This window comes from Ruditapes philippinarum, unplaced genomic scaffold (assembly GCF_026571515.1).
Source record: "Ruditapes philippinarum isolate M1 unplaced genomic scaffold, ASM2657151v2 ctg1383_1_1_1_1, whole genome shotgun sequence".
Lineage (NCBI taxonomy): Eukaryota > Metazoa > Mollusca > Bivalvia > Venerida > Veneridae > Ruditapes > Ruditapes philippinarum.
Window position 1 is genome coordinate 63,514 of NW_026856195.1, and position 27,737 is coordinate 91,250.

General features: G+C 32.8%; 2 protein-coding genes across 6 annotated transcripts in view; one reads left to right on the forward strand and one right to left on the reverse strand.

Annotated features, from left to right (window-relative positions):
• The window catches only part of LOC132745738 (dynein axonemal intermediate chain 4-like), a 28,970-nt gene extending 19,764 nt beyond the window's left edge, over positions 1 to 9,206 (reverse strand). Inside the window, exons 1-6 of one of the 5 annotated variants that reach the window (XM_060734704.1) lie at positions 9,007 to 9,206; positions 8,051 to 8,237; positions 7,487 to 7,597; positions 6,951 to 7,033; positions 4,892 to 4,986; positions 3,903 to 4,084 (exon numbers count right to left, since the gene is read on the reverse strand). In XM_060734704.1, the coding sequence (XP_060590687.1) occupies positions 3,903 to 4,084; positions 4,892 to 4,986; positions 6,951 to 7,033; positions 7,487 to 7,597; positions 8,051 to 8,237; positions 9,007 to 9,053 (705 nt within the window). In that variant the 5' untranslated portion in view covers positions 9,054 to 9,206. The remainder of the gene's footprint in view (positions 1 to 3,902; positions 4,085 to 4,891; positions 4,987 to 6,950; positions 7,034 to 7,486; positions 7,598 to 8,050; positions 8,238 to 9,006) is intronic. The other 4 variants (XM_060734707.1, XM_060734705.1, XM_060734706.1 and 1 more) reach the window with 4 other exon arrangements.
• A 97-nt stretch (positions 9,207 to 9,303) lies between these two features.
• Positions 9,304 to 20,296, forward strand: LOC132745740 (mesoderm induction early response protein 1-like). The gene is made up of 11 exons (XM_060734710.1): positions 9,304 to 9,438; positions 9,708 to 9,750; positions 11,279 to 11,409; positions 12,193 to 12,481; positions 12,732 to 12,808; positions 13,197 to 13,323; positions 15,024 to 15,121; positions 15,392 to 15,473; positions 16,500 to 16,594; positions 17,340 to 17,467; positions 18,029 to 20,296. Exons 1-11 carry the CDS (start codon positions 9,319 to 9,321, stop codon positions 18,717 to 18,719), a joined length of 1,881 nt encoding a protein of 626 aa, XP_060590693.1. The 5' UTR covers positions 9,304 to 9,318; the 3' UTR covers positions 18,720 to 20,296.
• The last annotated feature ends 7,441 nt before the right edge of the window (positions 20,297 to 27,737 follow it).

The following is a 27,737-nucleotide window of genomic DNA, read 5'->3' on the forward strand; positions in this document are numbered from 1 at the left end:
TCCATGGACAAAAGGGGAAGAGAAACTTGAATGTTTGAAATCTATAGGCAGAGTAAACTGAGCAAATACATTAAGAATCTATTTGTGCTTTTAGCAAAAATAATAAGACACTAGGAGCAGACTTTTTCCATGATATAGGCACTTCCTATAGCAATTATTACCTCCCTTGGCCACGATTTTGGGGGTCATTTCCAATACATCAAATGCTTAAGATATAAAGATAAAAATCCCTTAAGAAATAAAAATTAATCTGAAATTTGGACGTGAACACCAGGGTGAGTAGAACCGCTCTCCATATACTTTGTATTGTCAAACCAAAAGCTACGGACAATAGATGACAATGGTTAAAAGAAAGAAGGAAAGAGGATTCACATTTTATCTTGCAGATAAGATAAACTTTTATCAGAAATAAGAAAGAAAAGTATTGAAACACAAAATATAAAACATGTACAATAATTTGACAAGATTTCTTTATGTATCACAACACTTTCATGAATAGGTCATAAATGTTTCAGATTTAAAAGTATACAGAATAAAGGTAAAATAAAATATCATGGATAATTTTCAATAATATTCTATCTAAGTTTATAAAATCATAGAACAAAGTTTGTTTTGAATGGACTATTTTAAAATAATCTGAAATCAAGGCAAAAAACTATTACATGTATTACAAGGCAGGCTTATTATAAAACTTACATATTTCCTTAGAAAAAAATATCCATTTTCTAAAGATATGAAATACTTGTTTAATAGTACATAATGTCACCTTAGTGGAGTAACTTGTTAACTACTTATATTATTCAAAAAGGAGTAAAGGCGTTACTGCACTGAGGTGAAGATGTATTGCATTTTTGGTTTAAATATTATTTAAATACCATTTAGACATGAAGAAAAAATATACATGTACTGACATAAATACAAAAAATACAATATCTGTACAGATTCATTACAACTTTGTTTATAAATAGCTTACATCTTTCCTTTCCCTTATACCCTGTCATAAATCACAAAATAATATCATAATCATTATGCACAATAGTGAAATAAATATGAAATATACAAAAGTATAGAAATTTGGCCATATGAATTTAAAATCAAACTAGAACTATCACTAAATGTGATTAATACTCCCACAAGACTGCTTCGGAAATGAGGATGTTACTAGTAACAGAATGCCTTGTAAAAGAATTAAAATATAAAGTTTTATTACCCTTCCAGATTTTTTCCGCCTTTTTGATTGGATATTGATCACCCGAAAAAAATTGATATAACCGAGCCAGACGGGTAATATACACACTAAATTTCCCCGTTTGGTACCCAACGTTGTAAACAATATGCGCTGAGGTGATGCGCGTACGGTTCGATTTTACGCGGTGTAAATTCCGATTTAAAAGCACTTTTTAACTGTCAAATGATAAATATTTACCAAAGTAGAGTAATGATACATATAACCATCAGTATCGAAAACAAATATGACCTTGTAAAAGCTTGATATTAATTACAAAAAAGTGCGTTCAACAGACTACTCCTTTTCTCTTGTTTACTTTCGTAAGGTACGGGGAAAATACGTCATGTATTTATGTGACATCATGTTGTGACGAAGAGGTATCCTAAAGGGAATCTTATTTCGACGTTTCATTTGAAACAGCAATGATTTTTTTAAAAATCGTCTAAACTCGGCAGGGGAAGGGTAATAAAATTATTATTTTGGTTTTGAAGTGATATATGTGGATATATTACCTGCCAAGATAAAATATCACCCGAGCCGTTATAAAATCTTAACAGGTAATATATCCACATATATCACTCCAAAACCAAAATAACATATAATGTTTGTGGGCAATTAAAGATAGTTGTGGTTCTTATATGTTGCATTTCCTTTCAATGTGGTTGGCCATTGATGAAGTTTAATTGAATTACTCTGTAATAAGTCCAGAAAGACAAAGAAAAGGAACAAAGGGCAATAACTCTATAAATACTGAAGATAGAGTTATAGTTCTTGTGCACTGCACTTCCTCTTATTGTGCTTGACCATTGTATGAAGTTGTTTTGAATTCCAACCAGTATGTTTTAAGTTATGCTCCTGACAAGGAAAAGTATCAAAGGGCAGTAACTCTGTATTTTGTCAAAATGGAGTTATGGCTCTTGTGCACTGCACTTCCTTTTAATGTCCTTGACAACTGTATGAAGTTGTATTGAATTCCAAACAGTAGTTTCCAAGTAATGCTCTGGACAAGGAAAAGTAACAAAGGGCAATAACTCTGTAATTAGTCAAGATGGAGTTATGGTTCTTGTGCACTGCACTTTCTCTCAATGTGCTTGACCATTGTATGAAGTTATATTGAATTCCAACCATTAGTCTTCAAGTTATGGTCCGGACAAAAAAGGCAATGGAAAAGTAACAAAGGGCAATAACTCTGTAATTACTTTAGATAGAGTTATGGTTCTTGTGCACTGCACTTCCCCTTATTGTGTTTGACAATTGTATGAAGTTGTTTTGAATTCCAACCAGTTGTTTTCAAGTTATGCCCCGGACAAGGAAAAGTAACAAAGGGCAATAACTCTGTAATTAGTCAAGATAGAGTTATGGTTCTTGTGCACTGCACTTCCTCTCAATGTGCTTGACCATTGTATGTAGTTATATTGAATTCAAACTATTAGTCTTCAAGTTATGGTCCGGACAAAAAAAAGCAATGGAAAAGTAACAAAGGGCAATAACTCTGTAATTACTTTAGATAGAGTTATGGTTCTTGTGCACTGCACTTCCCCTTATTGTGTTTGACAATTGTATGAAGTTGTTTTGAATTCCAACCAGTAGTTTTCAAGTTATGCCCCGGACAAGGAAAAGTAACAAAGGGCAATAACTCTGTAATTAGTCAAGATAGAGTTATGGTTCTTGTGCACTGCACTTCCTCTCAATGTGCTTGACCATTGTATGTAGTTATATTGAATTCCAACCATTAGTCTTCAAGTTATGCTCCGGACAAGGAAAATGCAACAGACGTCTGGACCGACCGACCAACCGACCGCCCGACCCACCACCGGGTGACTCCTATATACCCCCCCAAACTTCGTTTTTGGGGGTATAAGAATTAGATTAATAGAATAAGAACAAGAGGGATCAAAACTAGTCATCAAAAATAGGCATCTTATGTCAGTTGAATTTGTTGAATTCTCAGACTTTTGAGCAAATTTGTTCCCAAGAAAGGACCCGAGTTTTAGCTTTATTTGAGTTATGACTATAAAGGATCATTCCAGTTAAGTTTATAAAAAACAACAACAGCAAAGCAGTTGAGGAGGATTATGGACATGTCATTAAAAGCTTATTTTTATTTTAAACTCCTGTGACCATCTTTTTCAGTGGATTGGACAATTTTAGGACTTTTTTTTTCAAATAATACTACCAAATAAATTATTCTACTTATAGTGCCATCAAAATCAGCCCTAAAGTTAAGGATGAAATGACAAATGAAGTTTTTTTCTATTCAAAGCTCCCCTCTTCCATTGTTCCGAATAGAAATGGCTAGACTGTTTAATTTACATTATGTCTTTGCTTATTTATTCTGATGCACTGCATTTCCAGAACAAGAGCTATATTTGGTGTCCCTTAACTTAATATATTTTTTCACAGTGTTTTTTTTTGCAATTTTCAAAACAATCTTTGGCTTTCTGATGAGAAAAAATATATTACGATAATTTAGAAAAGGGTGGAAACCTGAAATCAAATTCCAACAACTGAGAATGGAATTTACCCAGCTGCTGTTAAGAATGTGCACAGGACATTTCAGGGGGAAAATAAAACATTTTTAAGGGAAAATATACCTATTCTGGGCTAGGGAAAACAGCCTTTATTTGGCTGTAAAACATTGGTGGAAAAATACCACCGTTTCCACTTTACTTACGTCTTGATAGGCCTCATTCTTCTTCCTTACACTATCAGCCTCATCACTTTCTGTTGAAACACACACACCAGGCATGTCAAGCAGCCATATTGTTTCTGTTTCTGTCAGAGTCAGGTCAACAATCTTATCTAAATCATCTTCCTTTAAATCCTCCTCAACGTCAACTCTCTTATGCTTGATTTCTTGAAATAAAAAAAAACATGATTTACAATATTAGATACAAGTTTCATACACATCCATGACAAAATAAAACTTGCAATCAAACTTAATGTACATCTAACAGGATATATATATGAATAGTTCAATCAAGTATCCTTAAATAATTCATTTTATAAATATTAATTATAGAAATCAATAACATACCCATACATAGGCATGCTCGACTTGATTTAGCTTTTTAAAATATTACTGGCAACTCATTCACATCTTAATCCAACAAATCAGTCACTCACAACACTGGCTGTATGTCCTGCTGTATATTTGTGAGACTTATACCATTCGTTCCATTTTGGGGAGCCTTAAAGACGAAGTGGTTAAGGTTGCTGATTTCAATTCACTTGCCTCAAACTGTTATGAGTTTGAATCCCTTCAGGGATTTTTCAACTCTTTCATGTGAGGAAGCTATCCACCTAGTTGACATAAGTGGTTCTACTCATCTTCTGCTAATGAAACTGCCGTGAAAACTCACCATAAGACCTCTACAGTGACAGTGTGCTTTCATACCCGACCAAATAAAAGATTATATGCCATAGTGTACTTAGGTACAGTTTGTCAGTGTACGTAATGATTTGGCTTTATATACAGAGTATTACACAGTATTATTGTGAAAGAGTTGTTCCCCTTTGTTTCAAGTACACCATTTATTGTCTAATCTTTAGGCAATATAAATAAACTATAAAACTTGTAAATTTGTGTGTTTCTATACCGTTACACTTTCTATACTGTAATACCTTCTAGTGACATGTTTTAGTTTATTTGATGTGATTTACCTCCCCATGCTGTAGAGATCTCCTGTGACTGGTCGGGTTCATCAGGTTCTGCCATAGATTCTGATCCTGTATCATAAGACTGACTAAACACTGATCTGTAATAGTGAAACAACTGTATATTATCAAAAATGAATATTTAAAATTTTAAATTACTGTTGATAAAAAATTAGGATGAAAAATTAATTATACAGTTTAAATTCAGTTTAAGTTCAACAAACAAGAGCTGTCTGTAGGACAGCATGCTCGACTATTCTAAGTGCTTGATAGTAAAAGAGCCTTGATATTGTTAAATTTTTTAAGTCCACAAAAGGGCTACTTTTTTTTATAAATTCATGTTATAGGCCTTACAGAGAGTCTAATTATACAGAATTGGCTTGACTATTCGGAAGGTAATGTCACAAGGTTTTTTTATTGAGTATAATAATACTAATTACCTATGAATACATAAAGTTGACAGAAAAGGTACAAAGGCTTGTTATTAAGATGTTTTATCAAGTAAATCACTGCTTTATTATTATGAATGCATAAAATTGTCCCAAAAAATGCGCAAACCCTTCAGTAGTTATTGAGATAACAGCTTACAAGCAAAACTTTACCATGAATTTCTAAGTTGAAAAAGGGGAGAAAAATCAGCCTAAATGCAAGATCGAATTATGGTTCTTTGTCAGTGACCTACAATTATGACCCTAAATGCATATGTGAAGTTTTAGATAAATATCTTTAATAGTTATTGAGCTATGTAAAACTTGCATGTAAACATTAACCAAGAGACTAAGTAGAAAAGGGGATATGAATCAGCCTTAATGCAAGATAGAGTTATGGAACTTGGTCAGTGACATACAATTATGACCCTCCAATTATGACCCTAAGTGCATGTGTAAAGTTTCAAGTAAATATCTTTGAAGACCGTTAACCTTTAACCAAAATTTCTAAGTTTCAAAGGGGCAAATAATTCTGCAAATATTGCAGACAAGGTTATGCAATTTTGCAAACTGATGTACATTGTTACTATAAATAAGTATTTTAAATTTCAATTGAATATGTCAAGCAATAATTGAGATATTTGACTTTACAAAAAACTTTAACCAAAATTTCTAAGTTCCAAAGGGGGCATAATTCTGTCAATATGGTAGGCAGAGTTATCCAACTTGTCAATCTGATGTACATTGTTACTATAAATAAGTATTGTAAGTTTCAATTGAATATCTCCAGCAATAATTGAGATATTTGACTTTACAAAAAACTTTAACCAAAATTTCTAAGTTTAAAAAGGGGCATTATTCTGTCAATATTGTAGGCAGAGTTATCCAACTTGTCAATCTGATGTACATTGTTACTATAAATAAGTATTGTAAGTTTCAATTGAATATCTCAAGCAATAATTGAGATATTTGACTTTACAAAAAACTTTAACCAACGCAGACGCCGACGCGGACGCCGACGCCGGGGCGACTACAATAGCTCTCATATTCTTCGAATAGTCGAGCTAAAAATGCAGTTTGTATAGAGATTCTGTATATCTGTATATACTGTAAATTTGTTCATATACATGAATTCACACAGAAAAAAAATTATTGATGTACTTAATATATAAATGGAAATGAAATTAACTTTACTATAGATAGAAAATCAAATTCTTAGTAACCTTATACATAAACATTTATTGCCATACAATATATGCATAATTATCTCTCCTGAAAATGACATTGCTTTAAAACATACTGTTGGTATCTTGGTATGATGTAACAGTAAAATTTTGAAAACAAATTATTCATATCTGAAAATTTATTTATTTACAGTTTTGATTTTTGTTTTGTTTTTTTGGTTGTTTTTTTTTGTACAAAAAAAAATCCTGTTCTTTTAAGACATACATTTGTCACCTTAGCTCAATAACTGGTTCACTCCCATTACATTTAGAATGACTTTACCCATTACTGCACTAACATGACGTTTTGTGAAGTGTTAATTTACAAATCCACTCAAGTATAAAATAAATCAATAAATGTTCAGCTACATTCTGTCGCTATAATAAATTTTCTTGAAGTACATTTTGTATTACCTTGTAAAAGGTCCACCACCAAACGTACTTGCTGTCACAGTACCAGTGTTATAAATAGATGCTTGTGACATCAAATCTGTTGGCTGTAATGATACAGATATTTAAAATTATCACATGCCTAAAATAACATTTTTTATCTTACTACACAAATTGATTGATATTAATTGCTTGGCGTATTATACTTTAAAGATGGTCTTTCATCAAAGATAATAAAATGTTATCATTACTAAAGCATGAAAAAATAATGGAATCTTTAGCTGTTTTGTTTGTGTAAAATGAATTCATTTTCTATATTTGTAGTTGTTCATGCAACTTAAATTTCAAATTTCAATCATTTCAAAAATAGAAGATATACAAAATTTCACTTGGGCACAAGATTTACTGGAATTAATGGATATTACTCTGGCACTTGGAGTAAAATAATGTATAAAATGTGACAGCACACCACTGAAAGGTTACTAAGAAGATTTGCTGAGGAATTTATTATCAATATCAAAAATTCAGTTATATTTCTTCAACAGTAGATTTTCTCTCACCGTGCCTCCTGAACTTTCTGCTAGAAGATTGCTCTGTTTCTGTTTAACCTGGTTTGGGTCAGCCAAATGTAGAGGCTGAGGTGTGACATCATTGCCAGTTTCATCAAATATCTATAACAAATGAAATATAAATCATCAATTTAAGATGAACATATAGAGCTCATTTATAAAATATATTTTAAAATTGAAACACTTTTTCCCCCTATTTTATACACTTGTATTACTTTTACTTGTGTTAAACAAAGTTGGACAAAGGACAGATTTTTTCTTTGTCCTCAATTTATATCAATGTCAATATTGTACGGGAGCAAACCTGTGAAATGAGCATTAATTTCTTAAAACAAAATGAAATATTCAATGTATATTTGATGGGGCTAAGTTTTTATCATTAATGATATTAAATCGAGACTTGACAATAATATATGGCTATATCCTGGATTAGACCCTGGGGTTTAAACCAGGAGTATATATAAGGTTCATTCTGTTTTCTTTAGTGTATTATATACAAGTTTTAGACCTGAAAAATACATAGGGGTCTTATCCTTGAGATTGCCTAATATATACCTGTACAGGAGCTTTGTGTGGCTTTCCACCATCTTGTGCATTGACAAGACTGCGGGTCTTACTGGCAGATGACGGAATATTAGTTCTGGAGCTGCCATATGTAGTGCCTCTTATAGTACCATATTTACTCTTCATTGTTGATGCTCCATGACTCTTCTTAGATGTTGTGCTTGCTCCAACATTATTGCTGAAAGTTTAACAAAAGTTAGCATTAATGAACAACAACTATCAAACTTAAATCATTTTACTTTGTTTAAAAAAAATGGGGGGGGGAGCAATTTGAAATAGCAGTATGGCACTTTGAGTTTTAACCGGTTCAGAAAAATAACAAAGGCCCTTTTAATATAAAAATATCTCCAGGATTGTAAAATAAAACGTCAAATTGAAATTTGTCTCTATCCTGGCAAGACATAAACCATGGTCCCCAAAGGGGGCGCGATAGCTCAGTTGGTTAGACCACTGACTGTCACTCCTGAGGTCTCGAGTTCCATCATGGGTAACACGTACCCCTGTGATTTTTCAAGAAACGCTTTCAGTGTTTCCAATCTACCTAGAGGTGCACTGGTAAGAAATCCGGTTAATCGTCATAGCATCAGTGCTATAAACTGGGCATGTAAAAAACCAAGGGGTCTTTTCAATAAGATGGGCATGTAAAAAACCAAGGGGTCTTTTCAATAAAAGCTAGGGACTGGTTCCCATATTCCCTTGTATCTCATAGCTGTCTCAGATATCTAGATTATGTCTACGTCCTTGCGAGGCGTTTAAAATTAATGGAAGATACATGTTATGATGTAGATAGATAGATAGGGCCAAACAGTTTAGGGGTGCCTAATGCATGACTGACTAAGTAATGGAAGGTCAGCTTTTCTTAACATTTATCAAAAGAACACTCATTTTATCAATTAAAAAAGTTAACCCTGAAACTATCGTATAATTTAAATTAATGTCATATTTACCCTGGAGCAAGCATATGCTGAGACTTCTTATTTCGACTAGTAGACATGGTTAAACTTTGTCCACCATTTTAGATTTTTTAGCTTCCTCTGTTGTCATTAGAAACATGAGATTGGTGCTAAGTGTCATTTCATTGGTCGTTACAAAAAGGTCTGAATTGATAATGTTCCCTATAGTTTTAATATTACCAAAAATATGAAAGAAAAAAATATAACAGGATATGCTTTAAGAGTATATTTGAAATAATTATACTTCATATCGCTTCTTTTAAATGTGACTGAGAATTTATTTCTAAAATTCTTATTAAGAAAAGGATGGAATTATTGACCAATCAAAACTTTCAAGAGAAACGCGCACCGACTCCAGCGGGAATCACACAGCCTCGATTTGAACCAATCATTACGTATCCCATAATGTTAGAAAAAATGGCGACGGTAAGAGAAAATTATGTTTATATCTGAGTTTAAACGCCGATTAAATTATCATTTGGACAATTGTAGTAAAATCGCTTAGCTGTTAAGAAAACAAATATTTGATCCATTTTTTCTTTAATTCTTGACACATATTTTTAGGTCTGGGTTGAGAAATTTGGTTCTGAAGGAAATAGCGCCTTCCAAATTTTGAAAGGGCTTTTTCAACAGCGGTGCCTCGTTTTGAAACGCAAGGAACAAATTTATACATCAATTTATTTATATATTTTCAGAACGGGACAGATCAAACTACACCAAGTAATGGCAGCAGCCCAGGTAATTTGATTGTTGCATTTCAATGTTTAAATTGTCCTTCATATAGGATAATGTTATTGTATATTTTTACTTACAAATTTAGTGGGAAAAGGGAGGTAATTCAGTTGATAATATTTAGGATCTAGACTCCTTGAAAACTCGGACTTCCCGAAAGTAAAAGTGTCAGACATTCGGTCTGACAAACCATGAAAATCTGTCAGACCGAAAGAAATTAATCAAAATCAAAGAAAAACTTGTGTTTGTAGATCTATTTCTAAGACACTTTTCGGTTTTATTTTTTTCGCCGTAAAAATCGCACAGTCCGTACAGCGCATTTTTATCTCCTCCCTGTCTTAAACCAACGATTCACGATCCTTTTCCACAGTTATATGCAAAAAAAATGGTATTCATTGCAGACAAATTTTTGGGGGGGGGGGAAATTTCAGTCTTTGACGTTTGAGGGGGGAATCATGCCCCGGAATGGGGCCGAATTTTGCCGAATATTTTGGTGAAAAAAACACTGTCATTAAAGAATGAACCTTAATTTATTACCTTGTATGTCAGTAAAAATTAATCTTAAACTGCAGATAATAATCTAAATATGCTAATAATCTAAATTATAGGTGGCTCGATAGCTCAGTTGGTTAAACCACTGATTATCACTCCTGAGGTCACGGGTTCGATCCAGGGTTACACCCTTGGGATTTTTCAGAGACACTTTCAGTGTTTCCCACCTACCTAGAGGTGTACTGGTAAGAAATCCAGGTAATCCTCGCATGTATCAGTGCTATACACTGGGCATGTAAAAGAACCATGGAGTCTCTTCAATAAGAGCTAGGGACTGGTTCCCGGATTCCCTTGTATCTTATAGCTGTCTCTTAAATGTATATAATGTATACCTGCTTAGAGTGATGGAAAACGATTTTAAAGCAGTATGATGTAGAAAAAATGCAACATCAATACTTATCAGAAAATTTATGGATTGAAAAATATATATGACTTCACTACTGGTTGGAGAGATAAGACACTAAATCACTGCATTTTGAAAAAAATTAAAAGTTACAAAAATACCTTATAAAATACTTACATTTATCAACAGGTGATTTAATTCACTTGTATCATAGTTTGGAGACCTTTCTGTTGAAAATGTGTCTGGGTTAAATCGTATACATATACATGCACAGTGCGTTAACTGGAGTGCGGGTATTAGTTACCCGCACTCCAGAGCATGCCCATTGATTGGCTCATTTTTGCTGGGGTTTACATATTGTGACAGCAGAGAAAGGGAAAGCGACAGAAATGTCATATTCAGATGTTCGTTCATTGGTTCAGTTTTGCCGGGGTTTCATATTGTGACAACAGGGAACGTGCTTTTATGTTTGACTATGATACAAAAGAGAAAGAACACCAAAACACTTGGCAATCTGATTAATACTCGGGGGCTACGCCCCCTCGTACAAATCAGATAGCCTTGTGTTTGGTGCTCTTTCTATTACATGTATCACCTGTTGATAAATGTATCATCTTATAATTATAAATTATATTTCAGAGACTGATCAAGACTTTGACCCATCTGCAGATATGATGGTACATGATTATGATGATGAAAGGACACTTGAAGAGGAAGAAAACCTCAGTGGTGCTGAAAGTGTTGCTGCTGAACTTAATGATTTAGAAAAGGTTGTTCATTTTGTTGTTGCAAAATTATGTTACACATTTCAAGTAAAATACTAGTCTATATTTTGTGTGTTATATGAAAGGTGGGAGTTATCCTGTCACATGTTCTTCTGATAAATGTCGCTAAGGTCTTCTGTTAATTTTAGTGTCAAAGAGGTAATAGTTTATGTTTAAAAATAGAAATAAAGGTGATATATCAAACTTTTAAAATCAAAATATTGCCTTTTGTGTTGTGTTAGATAGTAATATTTAGTCTAAATTTTTTTCTATGCCTGCTTTGAAATTCTGATTAGAAACTGTAAAAGATAATTGTTATACAAAATATAGTGAGGACAGACATTATTGTAGGGTGCAGATCAAGATCAAAGAATTTTACCAAATTATTTTCATTTGTCAACTTTGAAAAATGACCAAAACCGCAAGTATTTTCTTTAAACTTTTCCAAAGTCTGCTTTTTTTAACAGCATTCATATTTCCAATAAGTATATATTTTCCCCCTCTCTTTAACAGGCTGTTCACTTGCCATGAAATCCTAAGGGTCATTTTGACCAGTATTGACTAAGTTTTACCAAATACAAGGCCAAATCCACATGATTTTAACAAAATTTGACCCTCCAAGTTAATCTGGTCTTTAAAAAATTTCAAGGGTCAAACGGACACCCTGCTCATTAGACTGAAAAGTGAGAAATTGCACTGACAGTTGTGTGTAACAAGATATTAACACATTATTGATTTTTGAAACATAAATAAACATTTTATAAAGGTTCATGCTTCAATTATCTGTAGGAAGGAGATATGCCAATAGAACAGTTACTAGCAATGTATGGCTATGGTGGTGGACAGTCGGGAGGTGATGGCAGCAGTAGTAGTTCAATGTCATCCGACTCTTCTCAAGGTCAGGACACAAGGTCAAGTAGTGAGGAGGAGATTCTGAGTAACCAGGATCTAACATTAGATAAGGAAGAAATTGCTAGGGATTTGCTATCGAACTCCGATGAGGGAGAGGATAAAGAAACAGATGTTCACGATCTACTTAATAGTGTGTCATCTTCACAAACAGCTCGCCTTTTAAGATGTAAGTGCTAAATGCTTTTTACCATCCAATACTGGCTGTTAACCCTAGCCAAGAAGAATAATATAACCAAAAAAGACATACCTTATTTTTCTAAGAATCTTTTTATTCCCCTAAGAATCATTAAAAATAATGGCTGTTATTTCAGTGGGTATGTGCTGTTTTTATTTTCCTTTTCTGAAACACATGCTTAAGTTATGAATGAAATACCTAACGATATCATTAAATGTTATATTTTGTATGAATTTTCTAGCTCAAAGTCAACCAGGTAGTGAAGATAGTGAATCTGAGGATGACATTGATTATAAACCGGAGGAAGAATGGAAAAAGGTAACTTTATTCCTTACTTTCATTGAGGTAACAACAGGAATGTTTCCTATGGTGTCAAAGTAAAGAAATTACAATACCCTTCCTTGCAGGGCCATTTTTCACACAAAAGAGAAAGGGTATTTCCCTTTAAATTATGGGAAATTTTCTCTGTATTTAACTGCAAATAGTGAAGTAAAATAAAAAAAGATTTGAATTGAATATAAGGTGAAAGAGCCTTGCATTTAAGTGATAAATGTCATTGTCATGATTTATGAAATAATTCTCCATTTCAAAAAAATTTTAATAAATGTAGCTTTCACTGAAAAATGGAATGTTTAAATATATTTATTTTAAAGACCTTGAAGTTCATCAGAATTAGTCTAAACTTTACATCAATTTTATTTTATAGACAATATCAGTTGGGTCATCGTATCAGGCGGTTGTACCTGATGGTCTCTGTAAATATGGTGATGCCCCTGCTTACGAGAATGAGGATAGATTACTATGGGATCCTACAAAGATGGTGGATAGTGAAGGTAAGCTGTTAGGTGCTGTGTAATTTGTTCTTACAAAATGTGTCATAATATTGGCTTTTGAAAAAAGTATATTTTGCAAAATGTTGTTGCCTGGACACAGGTTCCAATAGGGAGAGTAATGAATTTGTAATTAAGGATCAATGGTTTGTTTCTTTGGCGAGGTGAAATTTCTCTGTGACATTGAAATTCGGAAATTGAGTCTAATGACAGCTGATTCAGAAAAGCATGTGTGATCAGTGGAAATTTACTATATAACCTTGTGTGTCTCTGTAACATAAAACTTGTCACTTGTCATCCATTACAACTTTTGGTTCAAACCCCACCATGGACCCTTGAACAGTCATCTCGAGAAGTTATTTAACTTCACTTAATGACTCTGCCTTGCACTTTCCTGCACCAATAAATTTTGGAAATTAATATTGAACTTTACAATATTTGTGTCATTAACTTAAAAAGTGAAAGTAATCAATTAAAAAGAAAAACAGTATTTATTTTATGCTTTTCAGTGGATTACTGATTTATCTGTGAAAATTATATTTGGTAATTTCACAGTGAAAATTATCAAAATATAATTTCACTCTTTTCAATGACGAAACTACTTTTTTAAGATTTTCCCCATGTGGTACCTCAATTTTATTTTTGCTGACAATTCTGACAATGTCAGGCTGTTTAAAGAAAAAGCAAAACTGAAATTGATAAATAACTTAAATGTCAAAAGTAATAAAAAGAAGAAAACTTACTTCTATTCATTCAAATTCATGAAATTCCAATCACCAAATTTCGTTTTTTTGTTTCATTTTGACAGTCTCAAAAATACATTCCTTCCCCATGCAAAACTGCTCTTGATGACATTTGGGCATATTAAAGTATCCTACGAGCAATAACTGCCGTATGCTTTATGAAAAATTGAAAGCATTGACAGCCATAACTCGAAGAATAAGTTAAATCAACCCAGCGTTCTTGAGCAGGTTTCCAAGTTTTCCATTTTCCTAGCTCCTTTTCTGAATGTTTTCACATCTGTCAACACTTATTTTTTGTCTGTTACAATCCTCAAATAAGTTTTCTTTCTTTTAAAAATGTGTATGACTAACAAATCCAAATTATATCCCTCTGAATCTTACACAATTATTTTCCTCCCATGAAATACACAACTTTAAAAAATGGCTGCCGCTTACAATTTACAAAGCCAGGTCAAATATAAATTCGCACTAAGTAACAGAAATTTGGATGGATGGTTGGACTTTTCTCCTACAAGAATTGTTTGTTTTTATTATCAAAACAAGCGATCATTCATATTTTTTTAATAAAATTAATAAATATCACCGTCATTTAATGTTGATTGGCGGACTTATTTTTCAGCTCAAGACTTCTTTTTTTTAATGAGAAATTCCGAATAAATGGGGCTCTCAATGGGGGAAACAGTTTTAATATTAATGTTAAAATTATGAAAATTTCGTTTTAACTTGTTTTTAAGCATAAAATAAAAAGAAAATTTGTCTGTTTGTTGTGTAAGATGTAATTTTATTTCATCTCGTGAACTTTAAAAACAGTATTCTCACTCGTGGCTTCGCCACTCGTGAGAATACTGTTTTTAAAGCCCACTCGATGAAATAAAATTTCATCTTACACACAAACAAACAAATATCCTCTATATATCCAACAGAAGAACAAAAAGTCATTAATAAAAACTTTTTTTTCAGTGGAGAAATACTTGCAGGAGATTCACTTACAGGGTTTACAGACAGCTGTTGGTGTTCATGCCATCCCAACAGGTGCTCATGTTAGAGATGATGAACAGGTAACTAACATTAAAAGTTATAGTTTGAGGTTTTATGAATATATAAATGTCAAGAAAATATTTAAACTACTAGTATACAGGACCATAGCAAAGCTTTATTAGAGCTGTGTTGTTTCAGACCAGGCAGAATTAGCTAAAAATGTTGTTCTTGCAACTCTTTTGTCAGTCATGCAGTACTTTATTAAACATTCTTGAATAGTGTTTTAGTAAGATATCTGATTTCTTAACATTTTTTAACCAGTAAGTAATCTATTGTAATTTATTTTACAGGCATTATATTTGTTATTGCAATGTGGTCATAATAAAGATGAAGCTTTACGTAGAAGAAAAATGCAAGCTATACCTCCAACAGGTGAGTTTATTCATTATGCATGAACAGTTATTTTGTTGTTTGATTGTTGGACTTCAGTTGTTTTATATTTTAAAGATTCAAACTTCATTTATTTGTAAAATATTTCAGATATATAGCCACTTTCCAACAGATTCAGAAATGCATGTGAGTTTATTTAGAATGAACATCAGTTTTTAATGAATTCATTTTAAAATTTCATCGATCTGTTTAGTTTGGTCCTCGAGCAATGTGAAATTTCTCCATGACAAATTTATCTCAGACATTTAGTCTAAAGTCATTATGGCTGCTGATTCAGAAATAAGTCATTGGAGAGAAGTTTTGTAATTACTGGTTAGTTATCCCAGAAGGCCAGTTAGCAGGATTTATGACAAAAAATATGTTCAAATCAGAGTAAACAGTATTAAAACAAACAAAATTTAGCCTGCCCCATTTTTACTCAACCACAATTGAATATTTCAATTAAATTTCTTACAAAGATATGACCCTTAAAACGCTATTACTTTGTTTTGCACACTCTCTGAGTTGTAGTAGAAATTTTAGCACAAATTAGGAGTCTTTTAAACAATACTTAATATTTCATTTAGCTTTTATCGTTGATTATTTCTTGTATATTTAGTATATCAACGAGAACATATACGTAAAAAGTATTTTGAATGATATTTTCCGATCTAGTTTATGTTTCTTTACTCTATACCTTCTCACTTATTTACCCTACATCTCTGAGAAAGCTAAGAACTGTTAATTACAATATCCTTTTAAAAATTAATATGGATTTTACAAAAAGAAATGCGTGAATCCCAAAATGTTAGATGTTGAACATGTTAAAAAAACTTTTGTTATGATTTATTTGTCATGGTTATGCCTTTCAGAATTCTCTCACTATTAACTTGATATCCTTGCATTGCTTCTTAAATGGTATGAAAATAGTTGAGCATGATGTTTTAAGTGACAGGGCTGTAATTGTGTTATACATTTGAACTCTTTGTGATTTATCATTTAATAATGACAAGTATTGTTTTATTGCAGATCCAATGAGTTTATGGTCTGAAGAAGAATGCAGCAATTTTGAAACTGGTCTCAGATTCTATGGAAAGGACTTTTATCTTATTCACCAAAACAAGGTAATTATATTACGTAGTTTGTTACAAAAGTTTCATTTCTTTTCACTTACATCTTTATAATACAGGAGTGTTATTAGCTAATATATTCTTTGGTTAAGTTGAACATGCAAATTGGTATCTCCAGAACTATTAAAGGGATCGTGTTGACTTCAATACACTTGTAATGTGAGAGTATAATAAGTCACTGTCCAGGGGCCATAACTCTTACATGGATTTTGACAGAATTATGGCCCTTTTTTATACACAGAATTTTCCACATTTTCTATGCTCTTGTTTAACTATAAAGAACTGAGAATTGTCAAGCACACTGTCATGTGGACAGCTGTTGTTTATTTTAAGTTCTTATATAAATGGCCATAATAAAGTGTCTGGTCCTAACATTTTCAAGTTGCTTGATTTAGGTTAATTTCTAAAATGATGAATATAATTCACTAAATTGCTCAAACAAAAATAAATTATTCTTAAGACTTAGAAGACTTGTGTAAAAAGGGTCATGACAAGGTCTGGGGACATATTTGTTATATTGTCTTCATTGAAATTTGGTGTTTGAATTTTGTCTATTACTCCCTCATGCTTGATGGGATTCAAATATAAATTGGTTTAGACAAAGGCCTATTAGTTGCAAGTCGAGATTACAGCGGGGATTGAACCTAGTGTATTCATCATAATTTTCAATGCAGTTGGAATATGTGTCTGCTCTTCAACAGGTATTTACTGGAGTTTTGCAAATGTATAATGTTTTCAGGTGAAGACAAGATCTGTCGGTGAGCTTGTACAGTTTTATTATTTGTGGAAGAAAACAGAACGTCATGATATATTTGCCAACAAGACCAGATTAGAGAAGCGAAGATATACTTTACATCCAGGGGTCACGTAAGTCTTAAATTCATGTACAATAACGACTCAGTTTTAGAAGATTTGTATTGTACCTTAGAGGTGTTCTCCTGTTAACAAGCTGGTCTTAATTTTGTCTAAAATTCATGACTTAGTTTCATTGTATTTTAAATTTGCTGGGATAAAAATTAGCTCTATCCTAGTTTACTCAGGCTTGCTTAAAAAAATTGAAACTGTCTTGTGTCAAACTACTTGGCTTTGATTGTGCCTGATGAACTGCCACAACAGGTTTATACTTTTGCATTAAAGATTGACTCCAGTAATTAATCTCAATTGAGTAGTCATCTTAATTGGTTTAAATATAATATGGTTATTATTTTAAAAAGATTATGGAATAGAAAAAAAATGTTTAAGGCTGTAAGATACACTGTTTTACATAGTGTGTGTTATGTTATTCTTTTACATCAAATACATGTATAAGCATAGTGTGGGTTTTACAGAAAGAAATAAAATTGGGAACCCCAGTAGTTCTTATTTGTATTTTAAATTTGATAAACAATGTTTTATGCAAAAGAAATAACTGTCACAATTTATATGTAGGGATTACATGGAGAGGTTTTTAGATGACCAGGAAACGCCTCCACCTCCGCCGCCTCCTAGAGATCGTTCAGCAAGTCCAGTGCATTCTCTATTGTTTGGTGATCCGAAAAGAAACCATCTCAAACCTCACACTGAAACGGGAATGGGTGATGCCCCGTCGAGTCATTTGAAACCTCATTCTGATACTGGTATAGGTGAAAGTTCATCAAGCCACCTCAAACCTCATTCAAACTCTGGTGTCGGAGATGTTACAAACAGTCATGTGAAAACTCATACAGAAGTCAGTATGAATGATTCATTTACTGGATTTAAGCCTATTCAAACTGAATTTGATATAAACACAGCCTCACCTACTGTGCAGTGCCCAGATACTAAAGTTCATAATCCTGCGGAAGGTGACAATGTATGCATTCAAAATGGCCTCCCGGAGGAGGGCTACGTACCTCCGTTTAAAAAATTAAAAACGGACAATGCTGACAATATAAGTGAATTACCAAGTGACCTCCATTCATCAACAGCATCTACAGAAACACAGAATCACATAGACTCTTTATCAATTTCATCAGTATCCTCTGTAGAAAAAATAAGTGACAAATTTAGTGACGTTAGTTCAGCAACTAACAGTAAATCTGTAGGTATGCCTAGTGTAGCTTTAGGACATGTGCGAAGTGCTGAAGCATTGAGTCAGTGACATTCCGTCATTATTTTCAAATATTTTTTTTCCGGTTCATAATTATCATCCAAATCAGGTTTTTATTCCACCCTGATATATCAGACGTGGGATATTGAATAGCAATTTTCTGTCCTTGTTTTTAAGGATCCATATTTTTAGATTATAATGAAGCTTGGCATGAATGTACATATCATTTAGAAAATGATTTTCTTGAAATGCCATCATAATCAACTTGTGCATAAATGAGTCGTGGCCCTTTGTTACCTGAAAATGGACAACTTCAAAGGAAACTGTCTCTAGCTGATTAATCCAGATAGCTCATTAAATATGAGCCGCGACATGACAAAACCAACATAATGGGTTTGCGACCAGCATGGATCCTGATCAGACTGCGCGGATGTGCAGGCTGATCAGGATCCATGCTATTCGCTATCACTTTCTCTACTTGTAATTGGGATTGTAAGCGAACAGCATGGATCCTGATCAGACGGCGCGGATTCATGCTGGTCGCAAACGCATTATGTTGGTTTTGTCATGGCGCAGCTCATATATATTTTAATGTTCAGTCTAAATTAGCATACAATACTCTTGAAGCAGATAGCTGACTTCTAAATAATGTATTGTTAATGAATGATAGAATATTGTAATTATTGATTATTTCTCAATCATCATCAACTATAACATTGATAAATAATGTCAGTAGATTTTTTTTATGATTTTTGTGTCGCCTCTACGGAGTAGTGGCGACATATAGGGATCACTTCTCCGTCGTCTGTCTGTCCGTCTGTCTGTCTGTCTGTCTGTCTGTCCGTGCGTCCGTCACAAAACTTGTCCGGACTACTCCTCATAAACTACTGGTGCAATTTCATCCAAACTTTACAGGAATGATCAGTACCAAGTCTAGTTGTGCATATTGTCAGCATTTTCCGGTTCAATGATTTTTGTCAGAGTTATGGCCCTTTAATAATTTTTAATTTTAAAGTTTGTCCGGACTACTTCTCTTATACCACTAATGCAATTTCAATGAAACTTTACAGGATTGATCTGTAGCTCAAGTCCTTGCGCATATTGCACGGGTTTTCCGGTTGAATGATTTTTGGCCGAGTTATGGCCCTTTGATAAAAAGGTTTCTTTTTCTGTGTGTTGCCAGATACACAAAAGCTTGTCCGGACTACTTCTCATAAACTACTGGTGCAATTTCATCCAAACTTTACAAGAATGATCAGTACCAAGTCTAGTTGTGCATATTGTCAGCTTTTTCCGGTTCAATGATTTTTGTCAGAGTTATGGCCCTTTAATAATTTTATTTTTAAAGTTTGTCCGGACTACTTCTCTTATACCACTAATGCAATTTCAATGAAACTTTACAGGATTGATCTGTAGCTCAAGTCCTTGCGCATATTGCACGGGTTTTCCGGTTGAATGATTTTTGGCCGAGTTATGGCCCTTTGATAAAAAGGTGTTTTTTTCTGTGTGTTGCCAGATACGCAAAAGCTTGTCCGGACTACTACTCATAAACTACTGGTGCAATTTTATCCAAACTTTACAGGAATGATCAGTACCAAGTCTAGTTGTGCACTGTCCGTCTGTCTGTCTGTCTGTCACAAAATTTGTCCCAACATGAAATTTGCCTTCATGAGGCGACACATGTGATTACTGATCGCTCTTGTTGTTATTAAGCAGAGGATGATATCATGTCAGATAATTTCCTAGTTCATTCAAATATATTAAATATCATTACAACTTAACATAAATCAAGTATGTGCAATATTCAGAGACATTTTTATTAAAGAATTAAATCAATCTTTAGAAAAAAAAAGTTGTGCTTTTTATTTTTTGTGTGTGTGCTAAGGTCTGAGGTATTGTGATCAGCCTTTGTCCGTTGAGAGTTATTCTATTACACTTTCAACATTAATTTACCTATAACAGTATTATTCTGGTCAAGTAAATAAGCTAAAATTGCTCAGGTCCAGGAACAAACAACTGCAAGAAATGAAAGTAAAAACATCTGTATACAGTTACAGTATATAACACTTGGCAGATCTGAAACTATAGGGGAGTGATTTTTGCTATAGTGCTGTACAAATTGAAATATGACTATGAACAACTTAAGCTTCGCCTTTAGATCATAGATGACAGTAAGGGACAAAACATGTGTGTATATGGTAACTGTAGATGGCATACCGTAAAAATCCTAATAAACGCCCCTGGGGGCTAAACATTTTCCAAAAGCTGGGCTATTAATACAACACAGTTTTTCCTAAATAAAAAAATCACTGTAAATACATTTAGTGGTAGCAAGTTTTGGTAATAACATTAAAAGTGTTAAGGTTTTAAAGTTCATATTATACATATTTGTGTTTACTATAAAATACTATGGATTCTTAATGATTTGAATAAAATTATGGCTTTAATTATGAGTTCAGCACTGATGAGTAGATTGTTTTCCTTATCAAAAGGCCTGGGGGGGGGCCTTTATTAGGGGAGGGGCGTTTATTAGAAATTTTACGGTATATCATTTTACTGCCCAAGATCTCGAGTGAGCGATTCTGGACCTTGGCTCTTGTTACAAAATTACTGTCAAATTGATCATCTTGCTGGCAAGAAATAATTTAATTTTCAAAGTTTTGACAATTTTTTTGTGTGTGTGTTCCATTGATCTCGTATATATAGATTTAAAAAAAAAATGAAACAAAGAAGTTCAGCTACAAGTTTGACAATTGATAATTTGGTTAAAAAATAGGAAATTTTTCAGTTTATCTTGATATTTTTATCTTTATCAACTTAGAAAATGAAATGAAAACATATTAAAATCATGGTTTAATCATTTGTGTTTTGAAATTCAAAATGATGTATTTTACAGTTTTTCATAGTTATGATTTTATTGATTAAATCTTAATCAAGGATCTTCTGCAATCTACTTAATTCTGACTTGTCACAAAATGAATTATTTACAGACTGTTTCTAATATTAAATGAGATATGGTCTGATGTGTAATATTGCGCAAAAGTTTAATACATGGTTTAATACAATTAAACAAATTAACAAATTTGACATGTTAATTGTTTGTTTGTTTGTGTCATTTTACGACTTATTCCAACAGTATTTCAGTCATATAGGCGGATAGTTTCCTAACCATCGTTCCTGGAGAGTTACACCAGTACTTGACTACCTTCCTCCGCGCTAAACTACCAAAGCATCTCCCGGGATCTAACCCACGTTAATTAATTAAATTACCATCTATATAGAGTCAACACTATTGTTATTCTTCACTATTGTAACTGTACCCGGAAAAATGGATCAAATATTGTTTTCTAAGATTTAAAACATGAACTGGAAAATTAGCTTTTATGTGTATATTTCCATGAATTTAAGGATGATTAGATGGGATAGCAACAAGTACCAATTTCAGTACTAGAGTACTAATATTTTTGAAACCTGGTTTCTTTGACGAGTTCCAATGGCTTTTAAAGTGTATAAACATAAACTTGTCTATTTTGTATTAATGTCAAATGAAGACGATAAATATTTATGACACGGTCGGCGGTCCACTTTCATTTTACTTTTGATACACTGAAATCACTTGTATTGTAGTGCAAGGGAGGTAACAAAAAAACGCCTGATTTGGGTGTTATTAGTTATATAAATCCTACATAAAAAAATGAAAGCAATGAGCTTTTTGGCGGTATCATATAACAAATTTCAGTAGCGCACTGTTTGTTAAGTATCATAAGCAGCCCTATGATATAAGGGACAGAATTGATGTTTAATACGAAACACCTGTCAAACTGTTGATAACCAGTGTCAATAAGCCATAAAATATGTTTTAAAACGTTTCTTTTGTGGAGATAAATAGAAATAAAAAATTTAATTGTATTATATTGTGAAACATTAACTTCAGAAATGAAAAAAGATGAAATTAGTCATTTTTGACCGATTCATTCATTATCAAATTTGTTTTCTGAGACTAGAACTTTTGTTTGAGTACTCAATGAACTGGATACTTGTTGCCATCCTGAATAATTTAACTTTTTAAGATATTGAATGTATTATTGTGATTCTGGCATATTCTTTGGTATTTCAAGAAATAATGATATGGATAGTGATAAATGTAATGGCTATACATAGTATTTGATGGAAGTATGATTTATTGCAGTTTTTCATGTGAAGTTTGTTGTTGTAGTTGTTGTTATGTCTCATTTCTTTCATAATTGCTTATCAATCACAGAGTCCTAATATATTTTTACTGCAATTCAACATTTTGTGCATCTTCATTATCATCACAGTATAAAAGTGTGGGATATTGTTATTTATCTGACGTCCTGGTTTGAAAGAAAAAAAGAACAACCCCTCAACCTGATGGATCTGTGCAGTGTTTTTTTTACCATTTGTTTAGTAGGATTAGTCAATTCAAAGTTCATAAACAGTATAGGGCATTGTCAGACTGCACGGAGATGTAGGCTGGCATGGCTTTATATACTAGTGGCAAAGTTGTATCACTTCAGTTCAAGCAGGTTAAAGGTAATGTAGGGTACATTAATATGAATGTTATTTCTAATTACTTCTTATCTTGACTTGGAAATTTTTCTTCTCTGCACAAGTTAGATTAACATTTTTTTCAGGAGAAAATTTATTATTACATATTGTTGACAGTGACAATAAACCCAAAACTTGGATTTTATTTAGATGCTCAATTTTATTAATTTTTTTGATACATGGACATATATATTGAGGAATAAGTGGATTAAACATATTTAAGGTCCTATAAGTAATTGCTGTATTTGATAAATTAAGTTAACAGTTCTGAAAATTAGAATTTAATTGTAATCACAAAGTGAACATTATTGTCACTTGTGATCTTTGTTATAAGCTCTTATAAATAGAATTTTCAGATGTATTGTCAGATGAGTCTGCATTTCAAATTTATCTCCTAATTTTGGACTTGGGACTGATTTTGAATATTTTACTAACTTTTTTTATGGTGCTTATTTGTGACATTAATGTCTTGTTAAATATGTGAAATTCTGGTTAAATATGTGAACATGAGGTTAAATATGTTACTGTAAGGTTAAATATGTGAACATGAGGTTAAATATGTGAGTTTGTGATTTAATATGTGAATTTGTGGTTTAATATGTGACTTTGTGATTTAATATGTGAACTTGTGTAATGGATAGAAATTGATAAATTCAAAGATAATTGTATACTGGGAAGTATTTGTCGGAGTTTGTTTAATTGTTAGTGGGGAAAATGCTGTTGTCAAATAGATCCGGTGTCATAATGATAGATAGATAGAGTTAGCCTTATCAAAGATTAGATTTTTGTTTTTTAGATGATAATGGAAAGAGAGGGGTTTAATCTTTGTATTAACTATCCCTTCAGAGACTGGGTATTGAAATATACCGGTAGGCTTTATATCAATCCTTCCTCATGTATTTTGATCCATAATACATGTGTTAAAACTTTGTCAAGTAAAACATTTGCATTTGCTGTATGAAATTATGAAATAGATAAGAGTTGGAGGTGGGATGGAGGGTTTTACATTAATTTGTTTGTTTCTTTTAAAACTGAAGCAAACCTAGTCCTAAAATAATGAGTTATACAACATAACATTTGTCATAATATTATAATCATGTCGATTTATATAAATCTACAAAATGTAAACAGCGCCAGTAAATATTGATGGTATAATTGTGTTGATAACTCTAAAGTTGATGTTGTATTGTTAAATAATTGTCCGAAAAACAATCACTGTAATCAAGTCATTTTGTACATTGAGTACTGATTTTCATTCCTGAAATGTTTTAATCTGTCCGTGTTTGGATGTGATGATGTGCTGGTTTATTTCTTGTTGTTTTTTTTTCTATGAAGTGTATAATCTTGGTAAAGATTTTATTATCATAACTTAAATAACATATGTTTAGTGAAAGGAGAATTTAACATACTTTCCTCTGTAGGAATGATTTTTTGACTATCATATACGTGGGTTTGTACATTTGAGGTTTATTGATAGGAAGTTCTTGTTTCAGCAAAGTTTTTTAATAAATGTACAGGTAGTTCACTTGAGCTTAAAATAGACTTTAAAGCTGAAATCTTTGAGAGAGAAAAAAAATCAGAAACTACAATGCCAAGGGTATAGAATAAAGTGTAGAATTTATAGAATTTATTTTGGAATAAAGTGTTGCCCAGTAGACATATACAAAAGTAACGTAAATCATGTACCTGGTGGTCAAAATTGTAATGACTTTGTTGTCCTTTTGGGAGAAAAATGTTTGATGTACATACATTATATAGTACTTGTTTGGATGTTAAGATAAGGTGAAGAGTTATCAAGGTTATATTTTTCTTAACTATGAAATGCTTTCCAGAAACTGTTCATTTTCTTCTACCACCTTTTTAAGTGAGGCCACTGTGCAGAGTGGTAATGGTTGCTGGCCTCTCATTATTGTGGGTATGAATCTAACTAATGACTTTAAATTCTTTCTTGTGAGGCAAATGGGGGCACCCATCTTCTGTCTGTAAAGCCTAATATGTGTGACTTGAAACAAAACAGTTGAAATGATGTATTATGTACCCAGTTTGTAAATATTTGATTAAAAGTTAAAAATACATGAAGTATGGTTAAGTTACTTTTCTTCATATTTTTTGAGGGAAAAATACTAATACAAGATTATATGAAAGTGCTCAATTTAGATGAAGTGTCTGTAAGTGTAAAAATGGTTTTGTATGTTTGTTATGTTTTCTAAATTTTTACAGTTTGGAGAGTGTACAAAGTTCAACTTACAGTACATCATTATTTATTTTGTACATAATTATTATGTCGAAAAACATAAATTAGATTTAATACATGTTTTTCATAAAAATGAGGAATTGTTGGTTTTATTTTTACCCTCACGTTTTAGCTTGACGGTACAAATTATATGGTGAAAAAATAACCTTGGCCACGTTTTCGGAAAGAACAAAGGCCTGGATCAAATCCTGATCTTGATAAATGAAACATAATTATATCATTTTTGCCAAGCCTGCTTGCTGTTAGCTCAACTTATTCGCCACTTTTTGCAGATTTCGGTGTATGTATGTCTGGATTTGTACGGTCTATATCTTTCTATATATCTATATATATTTCTTTGAAGTATTACGAAACAATTTGATGCAAATGTTCACCATGATGGGGTGGTGTGTCACACACTTGGGGGATCAGCACAAAACCTGTGTCCAAGTCATAACTTCCATGCAAGGAGGGATTTTAAATAACTCGAAAAATTTCTCCATAGTGAGGCAGAGTGAGGCAGAGTGTCACAAGAAAAATTCAGGTATCTGGTCATGGTCACACTGGGGTCAAAGGTCAAATAACAAAATAAAACATTCCTTATCGAGTATAACTTCCACACTGCATGGACAGATTTTAATATAACTTAGCACAAATGTACTCCATGTTGAGTGGAGTTGCCTCACGCAAAATGAAGGTCACAAAAGGACAAATAAAAAATTTGTTTTGTTTTATTGGTGCTGTAGCTTGCTCCTGCTGTGAAGTGTAGTGGTCAAGTTTTCAATTGTTGAGCCGGCTTGTGGTGAGGTCTATTTAGCCTCCACTATTCACTTTTGGTGGTATGGTGTATGTGTGTCCATCAGTCTGTGTGTTTGTCTAGATTTGTTCACTCTATATCTTTGATACAAATATTCACCATGGTGAGTGTTGTGTCACATGCAAAACACAGGTCTGCCAGTCAAAGGTCAAGCTCACACTTGGGAGTTGGGGTCAGCGCAAAACCTGTGTCCAGAGCGTAACTTCTACATGCGTGGAAGGATTTTAATATAACTTGGGACAAATGTTCTCTGCAGCGAGGTGTTGTGTAGCGAGAAAAATTCAGGTGTCTGGCAAAGGTCAAGGTCTTACTTCAGAGTCAAAGGTCATATAACAAATTAAAACATTCATTTATGAGTATAACTTCTATATACATTGGATGGATTTTAATATAACTTAGAACAAATGTTCTCTATGGTGAGTTAAGTTGTCTTGCGCAAAATGAAGGTCAAGGTCAAATAGAAATATTTTGTCTGCACTGTATTTTACTTATGCTTTGAAGTATTATGCAAAGTGGCCAGAGGATTTTTGTCAAAGCTGCTTGCACTGAGCTTGACATAGTTGTCAAATTGATGTTCATTAAGAGATGCATGCTTTTAAACTTGTCCATGCCATAATTTCTTCATGCATGGAGGATTTTCAAATAACATGAACTGATATTTTAAGCACAAATGTTCATCATGAGAATTCGTGTCATGCACATGAACCAGGTTACCAGGTCAAGGTCACCTAAGATGATGCAATGTCAAGATTTTGTTTTGGGGCATAAAGAGGATGTGCTGTGCACATGTCACCAATATATACATGTTTCTTCTTGATCTGAAGCTCATAGGTTCATGTTTGAATCAAGCCAAGCTGGCTCGACGTTCTGCCCTGGGCATGTCTTGTAATATTGTATCAAGCAATCATTCTGCTGAAAATTATTGCTTGAATTTCAAAAAAGAAAACTTTGAAAATGCTGGTATCAAAGTAATATGCCAGTCTTTAAAGCAAAAGGCGATTGTACAGTCATTGCTACAAAAGGCGATTGTACAGTCATTGCTAAATCGTTTAAACCTTACCTAAAACAGCAGCATAATATTTTGTTCCGAAACATTTTATTTGGTCAGATGGCACAAATGTTTGCTTTCTTTAATGGTAAGATAAGGATAATTTTGTTCAGCCTTTAATGGAACTCTACTGAGGTCCAAAGGCCTAAAACATCAAATTTCAATTTCTTACATAGATCAATAGATCAACAATGGGAATTATCTTTCTGGTAAAATTGAGTGAGCGAATAATCTGAAATTTTGCAAACAAGTTATTGGTATAGACCTGTATCAAATGGTGCAAAAATTTCAAATAACCATTTCCAGTTCATTCAAAACTGCAGTGGAGTCCCTATAAAAACACAATCATGAAAATTGATTTAGAAATTTTTCTTGTAGCATGACCTTTTAAACTCACTGTTA